This window comes from Haematobia irritans, chromosome 3, assembly GCF_050003625.1.
Source record: "Haematobia irritans isolate KBUSLIRL chromosome 3, ASM5000362v1, whole genome shotgun sequence".
NCBI lineage: Eukaryota > Metazoa > Arthropoda > Insecta > Diptera > Muscidae > Haematobia > Haematobia irritans.
Genome location: NC_134399.1, coordinates 184978023 through 185004042, shown reverse-complemented (window position 1 = coordinate 185004042; position 26020 = coordinate 184978023). Strand labels below are relative to the sequence as shown.

Here is a 26020-nt window from a genome sequence, read left to right as displayed (position 1 = left end):
TTATGGAATACATTTCGTAGTATTAACGAATAATTACGTTGCTGTTACGTAGTCTTTTCGTTGCATTAACGAATATTATTCGTTGTATGAATGAAATTTATTCGTTGTATGGGTGCAGCTTATACGTTGTATGAATGAAAATTATTCATTGTATGAATGAAAGGCGAACGTTGTATAAATGAACACAAACGTTATATTAATGAAACCCAACCAATTAGCGCATTTGAGTGTAGTAATTGGTAGTGTATTATTTTTTGTTAAGATCTTTGAAATATGGTTTATATACACTTAAGAAAAAAGCCTCTTAGTTCTAAGATCAAAAAATGATAATCGTATCACCGTGTCCATTTATCCAATTTTTGTGCAACCAAGGTTCATCACCTTAATTGTTCCGCCTTCTTCATCTGAAAGTTCACTTCCCCGGGACATTTTCACTAAAGATTAAAAATGTACACTAAATTTCTTGCGAATATACAAAAAACACCAATTTAACTCACCTCACCCATCAATGTTTATTATTCACAACGAAACTGTAATGAGCGTGTGCACTCTTCAGCGAAAAGAACGTAAATGTTGATAATGTTTGCCCATCAGACAAGTTTTCTGTTGAACTTTTTACCGTTTGTTTTTCAAGACGCACACGCACACATGTGCTTATCGCCATACTAAGATGTGTATGTACCAATTACATACACGCTAGAGAGAGTATGAAGAGACGTTTTAGAGAGAGAGAGAGAGAGAGAGAGAGAGAGAGAGAGTAAGGAGAGGCAGAAATACTCAAACTCCCATTCGTATTATTAATGAACATATTTCATTAATATGACGAAATATAACAATTTAAAATTTATTTTTTAACGAGCCATATCATTATATGAACGATCGATTTCGTTTTATAAATGAAATTTTCAATTCCAGTTTCAGAGTATATAAAACGACTGTTTAGTTTAAAAGTTTCCAAAAGTTACTCTCTATGTGCAAATGATTATAATAATTTCATCTTGGAAAATTTTTTTATTCTAATTCCTGAAAAAATTACAAAGTTAATATTCGTAATATTAACGAAACGTGTTTCATTAATATAACGAAAAATTAAACACAAAATTGTCTTTTCACGATTGATTTCGTTGTATTAACGATCACTTTCGTTCTTATAACGAAAAATTTCGTAATATTAACGAAAAATAATCAACGAAGCCCGTTCGTTAATAATACGAAACATTTTTCTACCAGTGTAGTTATTCAAACTAAAATACACCCATATTCTTGCCCCCACCACAATTGCAAAGAGGTTTACAACTAATATCAACATTACTCCAATAAATTTTCAGTGTATACTTACATATTATACTATACCCTGTTCCATTGGTGAAAACTGTTTGTCTTAATAGAAATAAACTTTTTCAAATAATTGTTAAAGTTTTCATTGAATAAACATAAAAACACCATCAATCATTTGAAGACTGACCAAATATAGTTGGTAGTAAAATAGAAAATATATCAGTAATTTATAAGACCCTAAAGGGTTAGGTTAAAGTGGCAGCCCGATTAAGATTCAGGCTCACTTAGACTATTCAGTCCATTGTGATAAGAAAGTCACGAAGAACGAAAAAAGAAAAATATGAAAGAAGAAGTAAATGTAACCAATCTCATTGATTTCGAATTGAGTCTCACTGAAGAAACCCAAATCTATTTGGATGAATCGAATGCAATCGTGGCCAATTCCTTGAGGATTATAATTTTGGAATTTTTTATGAAAGCATCATCATCATTTGTGATTGTATTGTCATGTCGTAGGAAGCGACAATATAATTTCTTTTTAAATATTCTGGAGCAATTATTCGAAATGGTTGATGATATGAATGTTCAAATAGTGTGCGTTGATTACCAGATGCTTGAACGTATTGAGGGAAAGAGAATGTATAATCTTCTATTAATTGATTCATTTGAGTCATTTTTGTAAGTAGTAGTCAGACGTTAGGAAGTTGATTTCGTAAATTGATATATATTTTTTTTTAATTTTAGAGATATAGATGTGATTTCCTATACGAAAGATTATGATGCCAATGAATACTATCATATATTCCTAATGCAAGATGACGATTATTTATTTCGAGATATGGAGAATATATTTGCCTATTGTTGGAATAATCAGATAATAAACTGTAACATACAATTTCTAAATTCTCAAGATGAATTGGAAATTTACACTTATCTGCCATTTGGCATAAATCATTGTGGAGATACCCGGCCAAAGTTTATTAATCAATTTATTAATAATGATTGGTGGCATCGACCTTTCTTTTTACCCAAGACAAATAATTTCTATGGTTGTTCTTTGGTGGGCATGATTCGTTCCAGTCCTCCATACGCTTTTACCATTAAGGGTCAATCCGATAAATATTCAGGATTTGAAGCAGTAATGGTTAGCGAAATATCACGAATATTAAATTTTACATTGGTATTAAGAGAGGCTCCACAAGATGACCGATATTATCCAGCATCTAATGGAGCTTTGTTTATGGTAAGTGAAAGTATAATGAATTAGCATATTGGTCACCAATGATTAAAATATTTGATTAACAATTTTGATTTTATCATGAATACGAAATGTGAGTTAAAGGAGAACTTCTATCGTATCAATGAGTGTCCTACAATTCTAGTTTCTTCTCATCTCATTACTAAGAAATAGAGACCGACCAAATACCAAATTTTTGCCGAAAATAAACTTTCTTTAAATTTATCACGATTTACAGACTCGAATATTTTTGGCGGCTTGTAAACAATACAACGAACTTTCAATAAAACAAATATCATATACACCAGTGTGAACTTGCTAATAGAAATATAAATATCAAAGCTAATAGAAATATAAATATCAAAGATTGACGTTTTTATGTTTACGATGGTTTTCTTTGACGTTTTACGATGTTTTTCTTTGATTCGATTCAATTTTAAGGTCGGTTAAAATGCTGAGTATGTCATAAGTAGAATTTTAAAAATTACATAAATCCCATATTGACTTAAAAAATTTAAAAAGTCGACATTTCCAAATTTTGAAAATGTTGAAAATTCAACAAGTCGACTTTTTGATTAAAAAACGAAATTTTAGACAAACGAATTTCCCTTTTCGTTAAAGTATTTTAGTTTAGAGCAAATTAATCCGAATTTATTATAAACGATTCAACGATTGTTTCTAAAATTTTTAATTTATTTTGAAAGACAATTTTTTAGCGTCAAAAGAAAACTTTGCTTGTCTAAAATTTCTTTCCTCAGAAAAGAAAACTCTTCCCTTGCTGTTCATTGTTTAAATTTACCCTGTAGTTTTGTCATGTTGTGCCACTTGTTAATAAATTTGAATTTAATAATATTTTCCTCGGTAATATTAGGGATGTTAAAAAATTTTCGAGTTTACAAGACCAATACTATATTTCTTTGCAGTTTTTGTGAAGCGAACATACCGCCTGAAAATAGGCAAATAAATTTTTATATATACATTTGGGCATTTGGTGGAGTATTTCTATAAATTGGGGTATTTTTTTTTGGGAAATTTTTAATAAAAAAATCAAGTTTAAATATAATTACTATTATTTCCATATTATTAACAAAGAAGTATAGCGAATGGTCAAAAGTTAGAAATGAAAATAGGGTGCAAATGGAGCACAGTATTTTATTTTGGGGGCTCATTTATAATTTTACTCAGTTTGGCTAAGACATTCTTCTATAATTGTGAAATCATTTCGTGAGGATACGGGCCTAAAGGTTGAATTACACACCATGCGTCAATCCGTGCGTTGATGGAAAGGTTGACTTTTTTCTGTTTGCGAAAGACTATTTGAGCTTTTGATTTCAAAGAAAAATTTCAAATCTTCAATTATCGGCATTGAACGCATGGTATGTAATTCTAGCTTAAATGTTGACCCCTAATCTTCACTCACCTTCGTATTGATGTACCATCTAAATTTAGTTATTTGAATAAAGCTTTCTTTTATAAATACATGCTGACCGAACACCTATTTTCATTTCTCGAGCTTTTGGAAGAATTTCAACGTTCCTCCGGTTTTGTGTTTTGAAATCAGTCCCCAAAGTAGGATGAAAACGTCCTACTTTGGGGACTGATAACACTGATCAGAAATTCTAAACTATTTCGTGGGAAATGCAAATTTAGTAAATATTTATACTTCATTTGTGTATAATTTTCCCCCTTTTTATACCCTCTACCATTGGATGCGGGTATACCCAGGAAGCATATATATTTCGGGTCGTGGTGAAATTATGAGTCGATCTAGCGATATTCGTATGTGATGTAACACGAAATTCTCGACGAAACAAGCTATCGACATGAAACTTGACACAGGCAGCTGTTATTGATAAAGGTCTGATAGTATTACAACTTTCAAATTTCATCTTATCTGGTCACAATGTGGTACGTGATGCTAGTGTACATAGTTAACCACTGTGGTATCACCATGGACTGAATATGTTATTCTAAGTGAAAGTGAAATTCCGGGATACCACTATACCTATCATACCTTACCCTAGCATATGTACAGCCCTTAAAAGTCATCTCAAAATAGCGTCCGTAGGTTAGGTTAGGTTAGGTGGCAGCCTGAAGTATCAGGCTCACCTAGACTATTCAGTCCATTGTGATACCACATTGGTGAACTTCTCTCTTATCACTGAGTGCTGCCCGATACGATTTTAAGCTCAATGACAAGGGACCTCCTTTTTATAGCCGAGTCCGAACGGCGTTCCACATTGCAGTGAAACCACTTAGAGAAGCTTTGAAACCCTCAGAAATGTCACCAGCATTAGTGAGGTGGGATAATCCACCGTTGAAAAACTTTTTGGTGTTCGGTCGAAGCAGGAATCGAACCCACGACCTTGTGTATGCAAGGCGGGCATGCTAACCATTGCACCACGGTGGCTCCGTCCGTAAATAAATATAGCCCACATATAAACCAACACCCAGATTTAAATGTTGGAATCTCTTGGAGGGGTAAAATTCATTCGATCCGGTTTAAATTTGATACGTGATATCACACAAAAATGATTTTTTTCTGATTCAATCACGAAATTAATTGATCCAATTAATTTTTTAATTGAAATGTCTTCAATCACAGAAATGATAGTATCAATTAAAAAATTAATTGAAAGTCAATTAAGAAATTAATTGATCCCATTAGAAAATTAATTTATACTATTAAATTTTGTGATTGATTTTTGTTTCAATTAAAACAAGTATATACAGCAGTAAGTTCGGCCGTGCCGAATCTTAAATATCCACCACCATGAATCAAATATTAGGGTTTTCTTTGAAATTTCAGGAGGGCTTGAGGACTTGAGGACACTACCCGAAGATAAATTTAAAGATTTCACCTATGAGGACTATATCAAATTCTGTATTTATAAGAACCATTTTTGTTTGAGTTTTAGAGGAATCATTAACATCTCTTGTAAGCGTGCAAGAAAATTATAAAATAACGTCTTGATTTGAAATCTTAAATCTGGAGATTTTCACCCGAGAAGTAAAATCTGGAAATTTTACATTGAGTTTCAAGCAATTTTCATGATCAGTGCGCCTTCTATACCCTCAAGAAGTGAAGTTGGTCAATATGGAGGCATTACGAAAAGGACCGATAAAAACTTAATCCGATACACGTTTTTGTGAGCCTAAAATACGAGAACATTTACAATTTCAGGCAAATCGGATAAAAACTACGGTTTCTAGAAAACCAAGGAGTTAAATCGGGAGATCGTTCTTATGGGGACTATACTAAAATATGGACCGATACTCACCGTTTTCGGCACACCACTTTATGGCCCGAAAATACCTCTAGATTTCCAATTTCAGGCAAATTGGATAAAAACTTCGGATTCTAGAAGCCCAAGAAGTAAAATCGGGATATCGGTCTATTGGGGGCTATATACTAAAATATGGACCGATACTCACCGTTTTCGGCACACCACTTTATGGCCCGAAAATACCTCTAGATTTCCAATTTCAGGCAAATTGGATAAAAACTTCGGATTCTAGAAGCCCAAGAAGTAAAATCGGGATATCGGTCTATTGGGGGCTATACCAAAACATGGACCGATACTCACCATTTGAGGCACACTTCTTTATGGTCCTAAAATACCTATAAATTTCCAATTTCAGACAAATTGTATATAAACTACGGATTATATAAACCCCAGATGTAAAATCGGGAGATCGGTCTATATGGGGGCTATACCAAGACATGGAACGATACGGACCATTTTCGGCACACCTTTTGATGGTCCTCAAGTACCTCTAGATTTTCAATTTCAGGCAAATTGGACAAAAACTACGGTTTCTATAAGCCCAAGACCCCAAATCGGGAGGTCGGTTTGTATGGGGACCATACCAAAACATGGACCGATGCTCACCATGTTTGGCACACCTCTTAACGGTTCTAAAGTACCTCTCGATTTCCAATTTCAGGTAAATTGGATAAAAACTGCGGTTTCTATAAGCCCAAGACCCCAAATCGGGAGGTCGATTTATATGGGACTCTATCAAATCCTGGACCGATATAGCCTATCTTCGAACTTGACCTGCCTGCAGACAAAAGACGAGTTTGTGCAAAATTCCAGCACGATTGCTTCATTATTGAAGACTGTAGCGTGATTACAACAGACAGACAGACGGACAGACGAACATCTTTATATCGTCTTAGAATTTCTCCCTGATCAAGAATATATATACTTTATATAGTCGGAAATCGATATTTCGATGTGTTACAAACGGAATGACAAACTTATTATACCCCCGACACCATTCTATGATGGTTGGTATAAAATAGTTGAATCAGTTAAATTTTTAATTGAATTTTTTAAAAATTAATTAAGACTTTAATTGAAAACAAGTATATACGGCCGTAAGTTCGGCCAGGCCGAATCTTATGTACCCTCCACCATGGATTGCGTAGAAATTTCTACGAAAGACTGTCATCCACCAATTTCAACTCACATGGTTATTAAATATCATATGCTACCACCACGTACCAAATTTCAACCAGATCGGATGAATTTGCTTCTCCAAAAGGCACCGGAAGTCAAATCTGGGGATCGGTTTATATGGGAGCTATATATTATTATGGACTGATAGGAACCAATTCCTGCATGGTTGTTGGATACCCTATACTAACATCACGTACCAAATTTCAACCGAATGGGAAGAATTTTGCTCTTCCAAGGGGTCAAATCTGGGGATCGGTTTATATGGGGCCTATATATAATTATGGACCGATATCGACCAATTTTTGCATGGGTGTTTGAGGCCATATATTAACATCACGTACCAAATTTCAACTGAATCAGATGAATTTTGGTCTTCTAAGAGGCTCCGGAGGTCAAATCTGGTGATCGGTTTATATGGGGGCTATATATAATTATGGACCGATATGGACCAATTTTTGCATGGCTGTCAGAGACCATATACTAACACCATGTACCAAATTTCAGCCGGATCGGATGAAATTTGCTTCTCTTAGAGGCTCCTCAAGCCAAATCGGGGGATCGGTTTATATGGGGGCTATATATAATTATGGACCGATATGGACCAATTTTTGCATGGTTGTTAGAGACCATATACTAACACCATGTACCAAATTTCAGCCGGATCGGATAAAAATTGTTTCTCTTAGAGGCTCTGCAAGCCAAATCGGGGGATCGGTTTATATGGGGGCTATATATAATTATGGACCGATATGGACCAATTTTTGCATGGTTGTTAGAGATCATATGCTAACACCATGTACCAAATTTCAGCCGGATCGGATGAAATTTGCTTCTCTTAGAGGCCTCGCAAGCCAAATTTGGGGGTCCGTTTATATGGGGGCTATACGAAAAAGTGGACCGATATGGCCCATTTGCAATACCATCCGACCTACATCAATAACAACTACTTGTGCCAAGTTTCAAGTCGATAGCTTGTTTCGTTCGGAAGTTAGCGTGATTTCAACAGACGGACGGACGGACGGACGGACGGACATGCTCAGATCGACTCAGAATTTCACCACGACCCAGAATATATATACTTTATGGGGTCTTAGAGCAATATTTCGATGTGTTACAAACGGAATGACAAAGTTAATATACCCCCCATCCTATGGTGGAGGGTATAACAAGTATATACGGCCGTAAGTTCGGCCAGGCCGAAGCTTATGTACCCTCCACCATGGATTGCGTAGAAACTTCTACTGAAGACTGTCATCCACAATCGAATTTTTTTGGTTGCGGTAACACTTGCCGATGGCAAGGTATCTTAAAACTTCCTAACACCGTCTTCTAAATTACGTAGTATATATTATACGTACGTAGTATATATTAAACTAAAAAAGGCCGATTAAATACGTATATAATTAAGTTTAAAGTTTCTATAGAAATAAAATTTTGACAAAATAAAATGTTGACAACATTTTTTATAGAAGTAAAATTTGGAAAAAATTTTCTATAGAAATAAAATTTGGAAACAATTTTCTATAGAAACAAAATTTTAACAAAATTTTTTATAGAAATAAAATTTGGAAAAAATTTTCTATAGAAATAAAATTTTTACAAAATTTTATATAGAACTAAATTTTTACAATATTTTCTATAGAAATAAAATTGTGACAAAATTTTCTATAGAAATAACATTTTGACAATGTTTTCCATAAAAATAAAATTTTGGTAGATTATTTTTGGCTCGAGTGGCAACCATGAATATGAACCGATATGGACCAATTTTTGTGTGATTGGGGATCGGCTATATATAACTATAGACCGATATGGACCAGTTTTGACAGGGATATTAGCGGCCTTATACTAACACCACGTTGCAAATTTCCTCCTCCAAGAGGCTTCGGAGATCAAATCTGGGGAACGGTTTATATGGGGCCTATATATAATTATGGACCGATATGGACCAATTCTTGCGTGTTTGTTAGAGACGACATTCTAACACCATGTTCCAAATTTCAACCGGATCGGATGAATTTTGCCCCTCCAAGAGGCTCCGTAAGACAAATCTGGGAATCGATTTATATGGGGGCTATATATAATTATGGACCGATGTGGACCAATTTTTGCATGGTTGTTAGAGACCATATACTAACACCATGTACCAAATTTCAGCCGGATCGGATGAAAAAAAAGTGGACCGATATGGACCAATTTTTGCATGGCTGTTAGAGACCATATACTAACACCATGTACCAAATTTCAGCCGGATTGGATGAAATTTGCTTCTCTTAGAGCAATCGGGGGTCCGTTTATATGGGAGCTATACGTAAAAGTGGACCGATATATCCCATTTGCAATACCATCCGACCTACATCAATAACAACTACTTGTGCCAAGATTCAAGTCGATAGCTTGTTTCGTTCGGAAGTTAGCGTGATTTCAACAGACGGACGGACGGACGGACGGACATGCGCAATCGACTCAGAATTTCACCACGACCCAGAATATATATACTTTATGGGGTCTTAGAGCAATATTTCGATGTGTTACAAACGGAATGACAAAGTTAATATACCCCAATCCTATGGTGGAGGGTATAAAAATCTTTCTAAAAATCATGCAAATTATCTTGATTCATAATTTTAAATAGTCCCCATATTTGACTCTGGAGCCTCATGAAGGGCCAAATTTCATCAGATCCACTTTAAATTTGAGGTTCTAATAAACATGTGAAATTTGGTTCATATCGGTTCATAATTATTAATAAAATCCTTTATATTAACCGATAATGTGGCTTAATCCGCCTTTTTATCTAACTTAGGTTCCATATGAACCAAATTAACAATTTAGAAAACAAGGATCCACTCCTCATAATTGACAATTTAGGCTAGTAAGGCGATTAACCTACTATAAAAAATTCATAATGTTAACACTGGTTTCCGTCAGGACCAGTGGGCCTATAAAACAATAAATGGTTTATCCTCCGTCTACTACGTACTAATTCGAGGATTAGGAAATTGTCATTATACAGTTTGAATAAAATAAGTATTATAACAAAATTCAGATTTTATATTTAAATAATGATATCAATAATTTATTTTTTTAATAACATATTTTCTTGTTCAAATTTCAGCTTGCTAATAGGGCAGCAAACTTTGCTTTTGGCTATTATCGCAGACGACCGAATGGATCACATCTCTATACCACTACTGTTCCCCATCATCAAAGCTCCGTTTTGGGTGCCATATGTGTTCGGGCACATTTGTTGACTCCGTTCCAAGTGTTATCATATCCATTTCAAGTGCCCACCTGGATCGCTGTACTTGCCAGTACCATAGTAATATTTGTGGTAACGAGAATAATTCATTCAAAACGACCAAAATCAATAGCACCATTCTCAATGCTGACATGTGCCTTTGGATTTCCCATAAAGGAGAAACCAAAAAAATTGCATTCCTATCTAATGTTTTCACCATGGTTGTGGTGCACTTTCCTGTTGCGTTCCATCTATTCTGGTTTGTTGTATCATTTCTTTAGTAACAACATATATCAAGCAATGCCCAAGAGTTTGGAGGCAGCCCGCAATCAGAGCTATAGTTCAGTTATGAACTCTTTTACCGATTTCGATATTAGCGATATTCCCTATTATGGACGAGCCAATAGCAAGGGTGCCGTGAATGTTATTCTAAATTCCACCAGTGAATTTGGAGTTTTGGAATATTTAGAAAAGCATACTGATGAAAATATCTTTGCTGTTATTGCCCAAGAATTCCTTACCTACTATACGGTGAATCAAAGTAAAGTGGGTCTATTTCATGTTATGCCTGAGTCCGTAATGCAACAACAGCTGTGCATTTATTTTACCAAGCACACGATCCTGGCAGAACCATTCGATTTGATTCTTTCCAATTTAAAGTCAATGGGCCTAATGAGACTTTGGATCAAGCGTTTCTTTGACTTGAAGGTATTGTCAAGAGGAAGCGAGGAGGATAATAAAATGATACGGCATCAAGATCTTTTTGGAGTCTATGTAATATGGGGTGGCTCACTTATATTGGGCTCGATTGTTTTCATATTGGAGATATTGTCATTGAGAGTAGATAAACTGAAAATGTTATTTGATTAAATTTATAGATTTCGAGGTTGCCGTTTATTAAATAATTTTAAGAATTTGATTAAATTGTTTAATTATTATATTACATATGAAAAAACTATTTCATTGGAAAGCTGAATCGCAACAGAGTAAGTATTTGTGAAAAGAAACAAAGATAAGCTTCTCCCGTGTCAATTAATGTATATATTGTTAGACTTTATTAATCTCAAATGGTTTTATTATAAGAAAAGTAAAAAGATGTAAAGACGAAAATATGGTTGTAAATTTATTTCAAAAATCATAATGTCGAAATTCATTCAAAAATTGAAATTTTTTTTAATCGGATTATGCAAGATACGGAACTTCCTAAAGTTACTAATATTGATCACCTCAAACATATTTCAAGAGCATAATGTTTTTTTTTTTTTACAGGGAACATGAAACAAACAGTAATAGCTTTTAAAATAACTATGACGGATATGGTAAACTTTCGCTTATACAGGGTAGATGGCCCTTGAAGCATTTTGGAAAATAAGGTTGGCACTAAAAATACCAGAGTGTCAATTATCTCAACACGGAGCTTCGCCGAGATTATCGGCCGTTTATAGGCCATATTTCGTGCCAAAATTAGCTAATTCGAACAAATCTAAATTAATCACTTTGTACCACTTTGCAGACCTACATTTTCGATATACAGTGAAAGCTCTAATAGGTTTGAGAGGTTAATTTTAATGTGTTACTGTAGCAAACGTTCCCATACAACTCTCTATATTTGGAAGGTGTCCGGGTTTCAGAGTGTGTAAGTTTGAGTGGTTTCACTGTATATGGAAGCTATATCTAAATCTGAACCGATTTCAACCAAAATGTGACATGCATAGTTAGAATGATAATTCTAATGTTTGCTCAAAATTTCAAAGCGGAGAAAAATTTTAGACCATATGAGTGTAAATTTAAAGCAAATCAGGGTAAACCTCTGGCTTCTGGGGCCATACAAATAAATACTCAGAGGCCGGTCTACAGTGCTTCGAAAGCGCCAAAAATATGTGTTCCGATTTTTATTCAAATTTCTGTTTTTAATAGTCCATGTTGTATATCATAAATAAAATTTTGATATAATTGACTAAAAAGTATTTGAATTTTAGAAATTTGTACACAAACAACGGTCAGTTGGACGGACATGGCTATATTGACTCAAGGGCCTGTCCACTGTGCTTCGAAAGCGACAAACAATATGTGCTCCGATTTATATTCTAATTTCTGTTTTTAATACTTAATGATATACAATAATTTTGCTATAATTTACTAAAACTATTTTTAAACAAGTAAGGAAAGTCTAAAGTGGGGCGGGGCCGACTATATTATACCCTGCACCACTTTGTAGATCTAAATTTTCGATACCATATCACATCCGTCAAATGTGTTGGGTGCTATATATAAAGGTTTGTCCCAAATACACACATTTAAATATCACTCGATCTGGACAGAATTTGATAGAATTCTACAAAATCTATAGACTCAAAATTTAAGTCGGCTAATGCAATAGGGTGGAACACAATGTTAGTAAAAAAAATATGGGAAATATTTAAATCTGAAGCAATTTTAAGGAAACTTTGTAAAAGTTTATTTATGATTTATCGCTCGATATATATGTATTAGAAGTTTAGGAAAATTAGAGTAATTTTTACAACTTTTCGACTAAGCAGTGGCGATTTTACAAAGAAAATGTTGGTATTTTGACCATTTTTGTCGATATCAGAAAAACATATATATGGGAGCTATATCTAAATCTGAACCGATTTCGACTAAATTTGGCACGCAGAGCTACAATGCTAATTTTACTCCCTGTGCAAAATTTCAACTAAATCGGAGTTAAAAATGGCCTCTGTGGTCATATGAGTGCAAATCGGGCGAAAGATATATATGGGAGCTATATCTAAATCCGAACCGATTTCAATAAAATTTGGCACGCATAGCTACAATGCTAATTCTACTCCCTGTGCAAAATTTCAATTAAATCGGAGTAAAAGATTGGCCACTGTGGTCATATGAGTGTAAATCGGGCGAAAGCTATATATGGGAGCTATATCAAACTCTGAACCGATTTCAACCAAATTTGGCACGCATAGCTACAATGCTAATTCTACTCCCTGTGCAAAATTTCAATTAAAACTCTGGCTTCTGGGACCGTATTAGTCCATATCGGGCGAAAGATATATATGGGAGCTATATCTAAATCTGAACCGATTTCTTCCAAAATCAATAGGGATCTATTCTGAGCCAAAACACATACTTGTGCCAAATTTGAAGTCGATTGGACTAAAACTGCGACCTAGACTTTGATTACAAAAATGTGTTCACGGACAGGCGGACATGGCTATATCGACTCAGGAGCCCACCCTGAGCATTTTTGCCAAAGACACCATGTGTCTATCTCGTCTCCTTCTGGGTGTTGCATACATATGCACTAACTTATAATACCCTGTTCCACAGTGTGGCGCAGGGTATAAAAATATTTGAATTTTAAGATTTTTTGTTAAATGACGTGGATGGTGTAAAAGAACGAATGGTCCGATTTTAGCCAAGTTAAATATTTTATGTAGGTACTGGTGGTGGTTTTTTGATGTTTGAGTTTTCGATTTCAGTTTACGTTTGTTGTTAACTATCATAAAATTCTGCAAACTTTAGAAATCACTGTTATTTGTTGATTTTTTTTTAATTTTAACACATTTAACTTTTTGGCCATCTTAGTGACACCTTGAGGACTTGTAATAAAAGATTATATCTCTGAATTTCATTTCTATTTGTGTATTTATTTATAATTGTAGTTGTTCGTTGTCATTTCAAAAAAATAAAAAAATTTCTAATTTTGAAAAAGTAACCATTACTATTTTTGCAAAAGCTTGTAAAAAACGTGAAAATTTCAATTATTTTCCTTTTTGTCCATCTTGGTGGTACTTTATGGACTTGTAACAAAATATTATATAGTAGATTTTCATTTCTTTTTATACCCACCACCATAGAATGGTGACGGGGGTATAATAAGTTTGTCATTCCGTTTGTAACACATCGAAATATCGATTTCCGACTATATAAAGTATATATATTCTTGATCAGGGTGAAATTCTAAGACGATATAACGATGTCCGTCTGTCTGTCTGTTGTAATCACGCTACAGTCTTCAATAATGAAGCAATCGTGCTGAAATTTTGCAGAAACACGTCTTTTGTCTGCAGGCAGGTCAAGTTCGAAGATGGGCTATATCGGTCCAGGTTTTGATATAGTCCCCATATAAACCGACCTCCCGATTTGGGGTCTTGGGCTTATAGAAATCGTAGTTTTTATCCAAGTTGCCTGAAATTTGAAATCTAGAGGTATTTTATGACCATAAAGCGGTGTGCCAAAAGTGGTGAGTATCGGTCCATGTTTTGGTATAGCCCCCATATACACCGATCTCCCGATTTTACTTCTTGGGCTTATAGAAACCCCAGTTTTTATTCAATTGGAAATCTAGAGGTATTGTAGGACCACAAATACGTGTGCCAAAAATTGTGAGTATCGGTCCATGTTTTGGTATGGTCCCCATATAAAACGACCTCCCGATTTGGGGTCTTGGGCCTATAGAAACCGTACTTTTTATCCAATTTGTCTGAAATTGGAAATCTAGTGGTATTTTAGGACCATAAAAAGGTGTGCCGAAAATGGTGAGTATCGGTCCATATTTTGGTATAGCCCCCATAAGAACGATCTCCCGATTTAACTCCTTGGGTTTCTAGAAACCGTAGTTTTTATCTGATTTGCCTGAAATTGTAAATATTCTGGTATTTTAGGCTCACAAAAACGTGTATCGGATTAAGTTTTTATCGGTCCATTTGGTAATGCCTCCATATAGACCGACTTCACTTCACGCACTGATCATGTAAGTTGCTTGAAACTCAATGTAAAATTTCCAAATTTTACTTCTACAGATTTAAGATTTCAAATCAAGACGTTATTTTATAATTTTCTTGCACACTTACAAGAGATGTTAATGATTCCTCTAAAACTCAAACAAAAGTGGTTCTTATAAATCCAGAATCTGATATAGTCCTCATAGGTGAGATCTTTAAATTTATCTTCGGGATGTGTCCTCAAGTCCTCAAGCCCTCCTGAAATTTCAAAGGAAACCCTAATATTTGGTTCATGGTGGTGGGTATTTAAGATTCGGCCCGGCCGAACTTAGTGCTATATATACTTATTTTATTTTGATTTGTTGTTAAAATTGCATTCAAAAAATAAAAATGTTTCTAATTTTGAAAAAATAACGTTATTTTTCAGAAATTTGTAAAACATATAAAATTTGAAAATGTTTCCCTGTTTGGCTATCTTGGTGGTACTTTGAGGACTTGCAACAAAAAATTATATCTCTGAAGTTCATTTATTTTTTATTTTGGTTTGTATTTGTTGTTAGATTGTTTAAAATAATAACTAATAAAAAATACTTTTTGGTGCACACTGCAGATTTATTTGCTTACATTTCAATGAAATATTGTTTACTTATTAATCATATTCAGATATATGTATATTTTCCCTATTTTTAGAATGTCTTTCATTACACTTAAACCAAATAACTTCAATAATAAACACAAGAGTAGAAAATCCATATGCATATACGCATAACATGAAAACACTCGATACATGGGAAAGACTTAGAGGTATGGTCTCTGTATTCGCTGGTAATGTCTCCAAAAATCGATCATCGAAAACCTGCTTAGCCCAATGATCGATCAAACCAAAACTACGCAGGTTTTTCAAGAGATGATCGAATATATTAACCAAATAGGAATGTTTAGAGAAATACACACACAATTGCTGGGAGAATATCGCTTCAGGTAGAACATGGAAAACACCAAATTTACGAAATGAATTTACATAGTGTACCAGGAAATCTCTGGGTGATCCACTGACCAACGGCTTGTCGGGATTTTCTTCTAATACCGGGAACATGCCAGTATCCGAGACATTCATAATTTGAACTTGCAATTGCTTATCACGTATTGAAGGTACTCCGGAAAAAGCATCACTGGTTGCCAAATTGACCACAAGGCGATAATTTCGTTCAGTTAATTCCTTGGTTGTATCCGGAGGATCAATGGTTTTCTGGGAATTTAGAAAATCAAATAAAGCTCCCTGATATGTGGAGCGTAAAACGAATGTCCATAGAACCCAGAGTGTAGCAAAATAACGGGCAAAATTTCTGCGTTGTTCACCAATGGTCGGTTGACCCAAGGTTATGGCTATGATGTTGGCATTGATTATCGATAAGGATGTGGTATCGTATATGAATTTCAATATCTTTTTATTAAATACACTGCACAAATATGATGAAGCCACCAAGCCTAGAGTCAGCCCCAGTGATATAAACCAAATGTAGATATCGAATGGGTAGGTTATGACTTCAAAGCTACCCAAAGCTTGTTTCAAGGCCAAAACTGCAAAGACTTGAAAGGTTTGATAGAATGTAGAAGATGGCGTTAGTACTGTGGAGCGTTGCAGAGTGCAACGAAATGAACCCATACTAATATCGGCCACACGTTCATTTAGCTGAAAATTTTCAAGAATTTAGATTAGTATTAGAATTAGTAGCATTAGAATTTCGTTTTTACCATTTTTATAGCTCCTGTCAAACTACCATCAGGTAACACCAATCCTCTTTGCTCATTATTAGGGGGAGTTTTAAAATCCATTTTGAAATTTAACTCTTTCGCCAGAATGTTCAATAGAAGACCTTCTACACCACCGAAAACTATATTTTCTTCATCATCCTGGGGCAATGTCAGATATGGTGGAACTTCCCATACCGCTGCTATTAGTGTACATTTATGGAAATTTAAAAATTTCTCAGGAAACAATTCATTAGCCTTTAAAGTGGTTATCTTTACGTTTTCTTCATTCAATTTTCGAATTTGAGCTCTATGACAATGCGCGGATGTAAAAGGATAATACGTATATAAATCATTCGATTTCCCATCCAATACCAGCAAAAGCGCCACATTCACTATATAATACAACCAATAATATTCAAAGATTTTTTGAATCTCGTCTGGATAATTGTCCACATCGCCATAGAACACTATCAAATAGTATTCGTTGAAGTCTTGAGTCATTGAAGCCGGTCCAAGATCGATTTTTCTAAAAACAGACAACAAAATTTTCAGTTTTTTTATATTATTATATATATTATATATAACAGGTTGGCTGATAAGTCCCCGGTCTAACAAAGAAAAACAAATTTTTTTTTTGTCAAAATTCGTTTTTATTATTCAACATAGTTCCCTTCAAGAGCGATACAACGATTATAACGACCTTCCAATTTTTTGATACCATTTTGGTAGTACTCCTTCGGTTTTGCCTCAAATTAGGCCTCAGTTTCGGCGATCACCTCTTCATTGCAGCCAAATTTTTTTCCTGCGAGCATCCTTTTGAGGTCTGGAACAAAACTTTTTTCTTCTTCATATGGGGCCGTTTTGCCGCGATTTCGACCTTCAAACGCTCCAATAACGCCATATAATAGTCACTGTTGATGGTTTTTCCCTTCTCAAGATAATCGATAAAAATTATTCCATGCGCATCCCAAAAAACAGAGGCCATTATGTTATATTATATTTTTATACCCCCCACCCTAGGATGGGGGTGGTGCCATTCCGTTTGTAACACATCGAAATATTGTTGTTATTGACCCCATAAAGTATATATATTCTGGGTCGTGGTGAAATTCTGAGTCGATCTAAGCATGTTCGTCCGACCGTCCGTCCGTCTGTTGAAATCACGCTAACTTCCGGACGAAACAAGCTATCGACTTGAACCTTGACATAAGTAGTTGTTATTGATGTAGGTCAGATGGTATTGCAAATGGGCCATATTGGACTACTTTTACGTGTAGCCCCCATATAAACCGACCCCAGATTTGGCTTGCGGAACCTCTTAGAGAAGCAAATTTCATCCGATCTGATTGAAATTTGGTATGTGATGTTAGTATATTCTAGTTTTTAGTAGTTTCTAACAACAATGCTAAAATTGGTCCATATCGGTCCATAATTATATAGAGCCCCCATATAAACCGATACCCAGATTTGACCTCCGGGGCATCTTGGAGGAGCAAAATTCATCCGATCCGGTTGAAATTTGGAACGTGGTGTTAGTATATGGTCTCTAACAACCATGTACAAATTGGTATATATCGGTCCATAATTATATATAGCCCCGATATAAATCGATCCCCAGACTTGACCTCCGGAACCTCTTGGAGGAGCAAAATTCATCCGATTCGGTTGAAATTTAGAACATGGTGTTAGTATATGGCCACTAACAACCATGCCAGAACTGGCCCATATCGGTCTATAGTTATATATAGCCGATCCCCAGTCACACAAAATTTGGCCCATATCGGTTCATGATCATGGTTGCCACTCGAGCCAAAAATAATCTACCAAAATTTTATTTCTGTAGAAAATTTTGTCAAAATTTTGTCAACATTTTATTACTATAAAAAATTTTGTCAACATGTATTACATAGATTTATTTTGGCAGATGCCAACTAGAATAAATAAACATTTTTGCGGGAGGTTCAAGTGTAGTTCACTTTGGGTTTAGTGAACTACCCGAATTTATTCTAATAATTGGTTGATAGTTTTGCTGCAAGTAGAGAATGTTGATGTGAAACGTGCGTCCGTCCAACCATCTTGCAGTCTATAGCTTTGCCCAAATAAATTCGACAAAACATTATTTTCCTCTGCTGGTTAAGCTACTCTTGTAGTTTGGCCAACGATATGGTTTTAAAGCTGAGATGAAAACAACAAATATGATTGAAGTACAAACCAAATAAAAAACAAAAATTTTATTTCTATAGAAAATTTTATTAAAATTTTATTGCTGTAAAAAATTTTGTCAACATTTTTTTTCTATAGATAATTTTCTCAAAATTTTATTTCTGTAGACAATTTTGTTAAAATTTTATTTCTAGACAACACTTTGTTAAAATTTTATTTCTAGACAACACCTTGTTAAAATTTTATTGCTATAGAATATTTTATTAAATTTTTATTGCTATACAAAATTTTGTCAAAATTTTTTTTCTATAGAAAATTTTGTTAAAATTTTATTTCTGTAGAAAATATTGTCAAAATGTTATTTCTGTACAAAATTTTGTCAAAATTGAATTTCTATAGAAAATTTTGTAAAAAAAATTTACTTTTATAGAAAAATTTGTCAAAATTTTATTTCTATACAAAACTTTGTCAAAATTTTATTTTTATAGACAATTTTGTGAAATGTTTGCCAAAATTTTATTTCTGTAAAAAATTTTGTCAAAATTTTATTTTTATAGAAAATTAATAAAAAAAAATCCTTTGCAGCCGATCCTACATACTGAGGTCAACACTCGTTTTGGACTACTACTCAATTTTTTAATAATTCAAAATTTTCAACAAACTTAACAACCATTATTTTAAATCTCTTATTATTTCAGTGTGGTAGTGATGCAGAAATTGCATTTCATTGCGGTCATTTTCATGTAGCTGCGTTAGGCTTTAACTACCAGTTAATAGAAGGTAATTTGCAAATATATTCTCTACGATATATAGTCAAGGTGATAGTTATGTTTATAGTACGGTTTAAAAATTCGTTCGCTTACGTAGCACTAACGGAGCTTCATGAAAATGGAGATTAATCTAAATATTTTTTTTCATACTTACCGAAAATTCTCAAACGAATCAATTAAGACAATATTGAAGTATCCATACTTATGTTGATAGTCGGTATCAACATTGTTCAATCGTAATTTAATATCATTCAAAGGTTTCAAAAGTTCTCTCAATAATTCGTCAAAATATATTTGGGCCTTTGGATCGCTGGCACTTCGTATGACACTCATTTCTGAGGTTTGTTTAAAAAAGAATTCCATACTAAAATGATTGATATTATCGATCAATTCAGATACATTAACAGCATGTTTCAAACTCAATAAATTCTCTATGCCATATTTTTGAGCAGTCGTCGAATTAACCAGAGGCAATAGAATAGCGATATATGAGATGAAGTACATCACTTGATACACCAATAAAAATATCCTAGGATTCCGTTATGCTTCACACCACTAAGAAATAAAAAAGTTTATTAATTATTTATGTTTATTTGCATAGGTTTTTATGCTCAATATTAGCTTGAGGAAAGAGATACTAAATACGTTTATAAATATCCTTTTAATAACTGGGTTGGAGTTAGAGTTTCAATGTATGCTGGTAAATGCCATTAGCCGATGATTAATTGTTGGAATATTCTACTTTTTTACTGTGTCCGTAGAAGCAGTTGAACATTTCAAATTGATTTATTTTCCATAATTTATTCGATAATTTTTGGTTTTGTCTATTTGTGGTAACATTGGGGTGACTATTTCGAGAAAAGAGAAATGTATGGAACCTGACATAAGGTATATATTGGGATTTTCTTTGTCAAGCCAGTACAATATTGTGCCCATAGATTGCGTACACTGAAAAACATATTGTCGTGAGGTCAAAGATTTCATGTCTTTAAACTACGAATGCAGATTTTGCTTAGCATAGAAGACGCATTTATCTAATATAAAGTTTTTTTCCTTGTCCAAAAGTCGATAAACTTTACAATGAAGTCGTATTGTCCTTATAATTAAGTGATTTCACTTAAAAATGGGTAACATAACATGAAAGAAAAACTGTTAGGGCTAAGTTCAACTTGACTTTAATAATTCAGAAAAATTCTTTAAATTTAATGAAATTGTTTTTAAATTTGTTGTATTTTTGCATCTTGATTACAAAGCAAAAAAAAAAACGTTCAAATATAGGACATGTTTTTCAAAACTTTATTTTAAAGACGTTTTTTACTTGAAACATAGCAAAATTTCTACTGGAAGTCGAGTCTTACTTTAGAAAATAATGTTGTCGTTAACTCTTTTTTAAAGGTCTTTGATAACACATGAAGAAAAAAGCTGAAAAATCGAAAAATTAAAATATCCTTGCTAGAATCAAGTACACAAAATCCAAATTTAAAAGAGAATTGTGTCTTAAAAGTATCCTTACTTGTATTCTCCGCTTCTTTGGCTCGGAATCAATACCAAACATTTTAAAGTAAAGACAAAATCTTTGGAACCGGGCATGCTTTTGTTCAGTGCACATATGTTTCGGTGTTGGCTAATATACATTTCCATAGTCTTTAGGAAGATCTGGCCGGGTGAGATGATTCAATTTGAGTCTTATATGTTAATTTCTTATGAAAATTATTCTTCACAAATTGAACCATTTTTTCACCACCATTGTACATCATCTTTTCGTATAATTTCAATCCATTAATCGTATTTATACCCTAAACCACATAATGGTCAGGGTATAATAAGTTTGATCGGCCAAAAAATGTGCCTACAAGAAATATTGATTTTAGACCCCATAAAATATATACCGATCGACTCAGAATCATCTCCTGAGTCGATCTAGCGCTTGGTGTCCGTCCGTCCGTCTGTCCATGTAGTTGTTGTTCACAGGATTCCGGTCGCAATTATTAACCGATTTTGATGAAATTTGGTACAGGGAGTTTTTTGGGCACAAGGACGAACGCTATTGAATTTGGAAGAAATCGGATCAAATTTAGATATAGCTCCCATATATATGTATCGTCCGATTTCGACAAATGGGGTCACGTTGCGCTTTTTTTCAAACGGATCGTCATCAAATTTGGCAAAAGGTAATCTATTCCGTCGCCCTTCAAGTCTACAAAATTTCATCCAAATCGGTTCAGATTTAGATATAGCTCTCATATATATGTATCGCCCGATTTTCCCAAATTTGGTCACAAAACCTTTATTTATCAACCGATCTTACTCAAAGTTGGCTAAATATAATACTCTATAGCACTAACCATATGTGCAAAAAATCATCGAAATCGGTTCAGATTTAGATATCGCTCCCATATATATGTATAGCCCGATTTTCCCAAATTAGGCCATAGAACCCTTATTTATTAACCGATCTTACTAAAAGTTGGCTAGATCCAGTCCTATATAGTACTAACTATATGTGCAAAATTTCATCGAAATCGGTTCAGATGTAGATATAGCTCCCATATATGTATCACCCGATTTTGAAAAATTCGCCCCTAATAACCTTATGTTTGACCATACAGGCCTCATTTCTTAACTGATCTTACTCAAATCTTGCACAAGGTAACCTTTTGTGGTATTAATCAAACCCGCAAAATATTATGCAAATTGGTTCAGATTTAGATATAGCTTCCATATATATGCATCGCTCGATTTTCCCAAATTTGGCCATAGTACTCTTATTTATTAACCACTGTTACTCAAATTTCAAATTTTGATGTACTAGCCGATCGTACTTATACGTACTTGTAGCTCTTACATAAGAATATTGCTCGATTTTTACAAATTTGTATTTATTACCCACTAATTTAACGATTTTCTCTTTTTTAATAATGGGCTCAATATTAGTGGCATACTAACTCCGTAGGTGCAATATCAACACAGCCAGTGTTGCTAGAAGTAGGGGAAATTCCCTATATGTAGGGTTTTTCTAATATTTAGCGTCTTGTAGGGACGTAGGGCCACAATGGAGGACATTTTCATTCAACACATTTTGTAATAATTTTTACATTTTGGTGGCTCTAGAGAAGGAAATTAGAAGCCGGCAAGGCTTGATCTTTAACAATGTGTGGTAAACTTTATTCCTGTAGAAAATTTTGTCAACATTTTATTTCTATAGAACAGTTTGTCAAAATTGTATTTCTATAGAAATTTTTTTCAAAATATTATTTCTATAAAAAATTTTCTCAAAATTTTATTTCTGTGGAATTTTTTCTCAAAATTTTATTTCTATAGAATTTATTGTCAAAATTTTATTTCTATAGAAAAATTAATTACAAAAACTTGTTTATAGAAACTTTTTCCACAATTTTATTTTTATAGAGATTTAACAAAAAAGATTACTAATTTGGGTAAAATTCTACCAACTGTGGCAACCGTGGTGGTAATACAAATTTATATTCTAAGTTATATACGTTGCATATTCATGTTTTAAGATAATAAAGTACTTAGAACCATTTTTGTTTTGTAAATTTTTTTTAAATTTAACGAAAAATATAGTAGGGAAAATTGTTTGGGAATGTATAGGAAAGTAGGGAACTTTTTTTGTCCTTGTAGGGAAAGCCGAACATTTTCCCTGGCAACATTGACTATGAGCTATAGTCAGATTGACACAAAGCACCCATAGACATGTACCCCTTAATTTTCTTAAATATGCAACTGCGGTTTATCTCCCAGACCTATATGTTACCCCACAAAAGCTTATGATTACTAATTCTGTAATGGTGGTTTAGGGTATGATATAGTCGGCTCCGCCCGACTTTCTACTTTACTTACTTGTTTTGATTTTGGTTTGTTACTAACTTATGCAATGACAAATCGAAATCTAAGTTGATAATTTTGTCAATTTTTTCCACTATTTACGAATCAATTAATTTTCGTGAACTGTAATAAAATTAAATCAGCTTTAGAAACCTTCGTTGATTATGTTTCTGAGGGTATGTTGGGAACAGATATCATCAGTATACTCAAACAAAGTGAATCTTACACGCAAACAAAAAAAAAAAAAAAAAAACATTTGGAAACGTGTACGAAAACGTTTTTCTTTTGTTAGAGTTTTTTCACCACAAAAATTGTCGATATCGTTTATATCAAGCACTGTTCTTTTTCTGACTCTAAGCTATAATAAGACACATTTTGAAGCTTCAGAGTAAACATTTAATATATTAGTATGTAATGTCGAATGAATTTTGCTCTTCCAAAAGGCTCCTGAGGTCAAATCTGGGGATCGGCTTATATGAGGGCTATATATAATTATTGACCGATGTGGACCAATTTTTGCATTGTTGTTAGAGACGAAATACTAACATCATGTACCAAATTACAGCCGGATTGGATGAAATTTGCTTCTCGTAGAGGCTCCGCAAGCCAAATCTGGAGATCGGTTTATATACGGGCTATATATAATTATGAACCGATATGGACCGATTTTTTCGTGGTTGTTAGAGGCCATATACTAACACAATGTACCAAATTTCAGCCGGATCAGATGAAATTTGCTTCTCTTAGAGGATCCGCAAGCCAAATCTGGGGATCGGTTTATATGGGAGCTATACGCAAAAGTGGACCGATATGGCTCATTTGCAATACCATCCGGCCTACATCAATAACAACTACTTGTGCCAAGTTTCAAGTCTATAGCTTGTTACGTTCGGAAGTTACTGTGATTTCAACAGACAAACGGACGGACGGACATGCTTAGATCGACTCACAATTTTGCCACGGCCCAGAATATGTGAGTAATATTTTGATGTGTTACAAACGGAATGACAAAGTTAATATACCCCCATATAAAGTTAATATACCCATTCTATGATGGAGGGTATAAAAATTATATTCAAATGAGGATTTACTGAATCCTTCGTGAATTTTCCCAATAATGTACCCATCTTGAACTTCGATATTTTTAAAATTATTAACTCCAATTTTCTAACTGCGAAATTTTAATTAACAAGTGAAAAAAAAAAGAATAATAATTACGCCTTAGTCATCTTCTTTATTGTATATTCGAATGTAAGCGACCATATTACATTTCATGTATACTTTTTATATATTATTGACAAAGTAAGAAAGTAACTCTCTGTTGCTAGCTACACTTATTAAATTTTCTGCATTTCGGAATTCTGACCATTGTTTGTATTATTGTATTTTGAATCCAGGTAATTTTTTTACATTTGTCGAAAAATATTTTCTAAGATTTAGTAAAATCGGCGTGATATCTGCGTTCTTAGTAGTTAAAATTAATTGGTTAAATTTTTCTAAAATTAATCTAAATTTTCTAAAATTCACCAATATTTTCTTTCTTAGTGGGTTCTCTGAGTGTACCGAACTTAAAATTAAACTTTTTTTTAATTAGTCCAATATAGAAGATTACACTGATTTGAACGATTTTTGATACAAAATATGTATATTGTGTGGCGTAGGAAAGCTAGGAATGGAAAGCTTTAGGCATTTTTATTTTTTTTTTTAACAATTTCATCTCAGTAATAAAATTATATATTAGATTTAATTGTTGATTTTTTAAATTCTACGTTGTGGTAATTTATTTGTAATTTTGTAATTTTTTTCTTTTAAAACAATTTCATCTCAGTATTAAAATTATATATTAGATTTAATTGTTGATATTTTAAATTCTACGTTGTGGTAATTTATTTGTAATAAATACAATATTTTGTACCGTTGTGTTTACTACATTCAATTAATTTTAATCAAACTTCAACCGAATATTAATATTAAGATTATTAGCGATATTTTAAAAAAGACCTTTATTCATATTGACCTATGGCGAGTATTAGAAGCCATATATATAATTTTATTCAGCTTTTATCATGTTTTTACGAGTATATATGAAGCAATTTTTCATTTGCGCTAAAAATAAGATTTCTCGCCATTTACCTGTCACAGTTTTGATTAATGTATTTTACAATAAAATCAAATATGTGCCAATTATCAATAGATTTGTGTGAGCAAATATTTGAAAACTCATGTAAAATATTTAAGTTCTCTAGACTTTGAGTGGCATTGAAACAAAAAAAAAAGTAATTAATGATAGCATTTTGAAATCTTATTTATTGCATTGACCTTTGGCATGATCGAAGTCATCCCTATTTCTACTTGTTGTATATGAATTTGTTAGATTTATTTGTAAGGACATTTGAGGACTTTGGAGATTCAAAGTCCTCCTTGTCGAAACCATTTTTTGCTTTTGTTGCCATTCGGAAATGTTCAATAGCTAATAGCCGCATGAATAAATCAATATACCAATATTAAATAAATTCGAATTCAACAAAGTCACGAAATAA

The 26020-nt window shown here is 33.5% G+C and overlaps 2 protein-coding genes across 2 annotated transcripts; one reads left to right on the top strand and one right to left on the bottom strand.

Moving 5' to 3' along the window:
* Window positions 1-1618: 1618 nt before the first annotated feature.
* On the top strand, window positions 1619-11102 carry LOC142231333 (uncharacterized). The gene is made up of 3 exons (XM_075301946.1): window positions 1619-1956; window positions 2023-2521; window positions 10100-11102. Exons 1-3 carry the CDS (start codon window positions 1619-1621, stop codon window positions 11090-11092), a joined length of 1830 nt encoding a protein of 609 aa, XP_075158061.1. The 3' UTR covers window positions 11093-11102.
* A 4450-nt stretch (window positions 11103-15552) lies between these two features.
* LOC142229211 (uncharacterized) lies at window positions 15553-25487 on the bottom strand. The gene is made up of 4 exons (XM_075299751.1): window positions 25396-25487; window positions 19789-20189; window positions 16702-17227; window positions 15553-16639 (listed from the first exon to the last, which is right to left on the bottom strand). The coding sequence occupies exons 2-4, from the start codon at window positions 20136-20138 to the stop codon at window positions 15596-15598; spliced, it is 1920 nt and encodes a 639-aa protein (XP_075155866.1). The 5' UTR covers window positions 20139-20189; window positions 25396-25487; the 3' UTR covers window positions 15553-15595.
* Window positions 25488-26020: the final 533 nt, after the last annotated feature.

Coding starts and splice junctions, on each gene's coding strand:
- LOC142231333 (XM_075301946.1), top strand. CDS start 1,619: ATGAAAGAAGAAGTAAATGTAACCAATCTCATTGATTTCGAATTGAGT. Junction 1,957..2,022: donor GATTCATTTGAGTCATTTTT/GTAAGTAGTAGT, acceptor TTTTAATTTTAG/AGATATAGATGTGATTTCCT. Junction 2,522..10,099: donor CTAATGGAGCTTTGTTTATG/GTAAGTGAAAGT, acceptor TTCAAATTTCAG/CTTGCTAATAGGGCAGCAAA.
- LOC142229211 (XM_075299751.1), bottom strand. CDS start 20,138: ATGTACTTCATCTCATATATCGCTATTCTATTGCCTCTGGTTAATTCG. Junction 17,228..19,788: donor GATTCGTTTGAGAATTTTCG/GTAAGTATGAAA, acceptor GTCTGTTTTTAG/AAAAATCGATCTTGGACCGG. Junction 16,640..16,701: donor TGACAGGAGCTATAAAAATG/GTAAAAACGAAA, acceptor GAAAATTTTCAG/CTAAATGAACGTGTGGCCGA.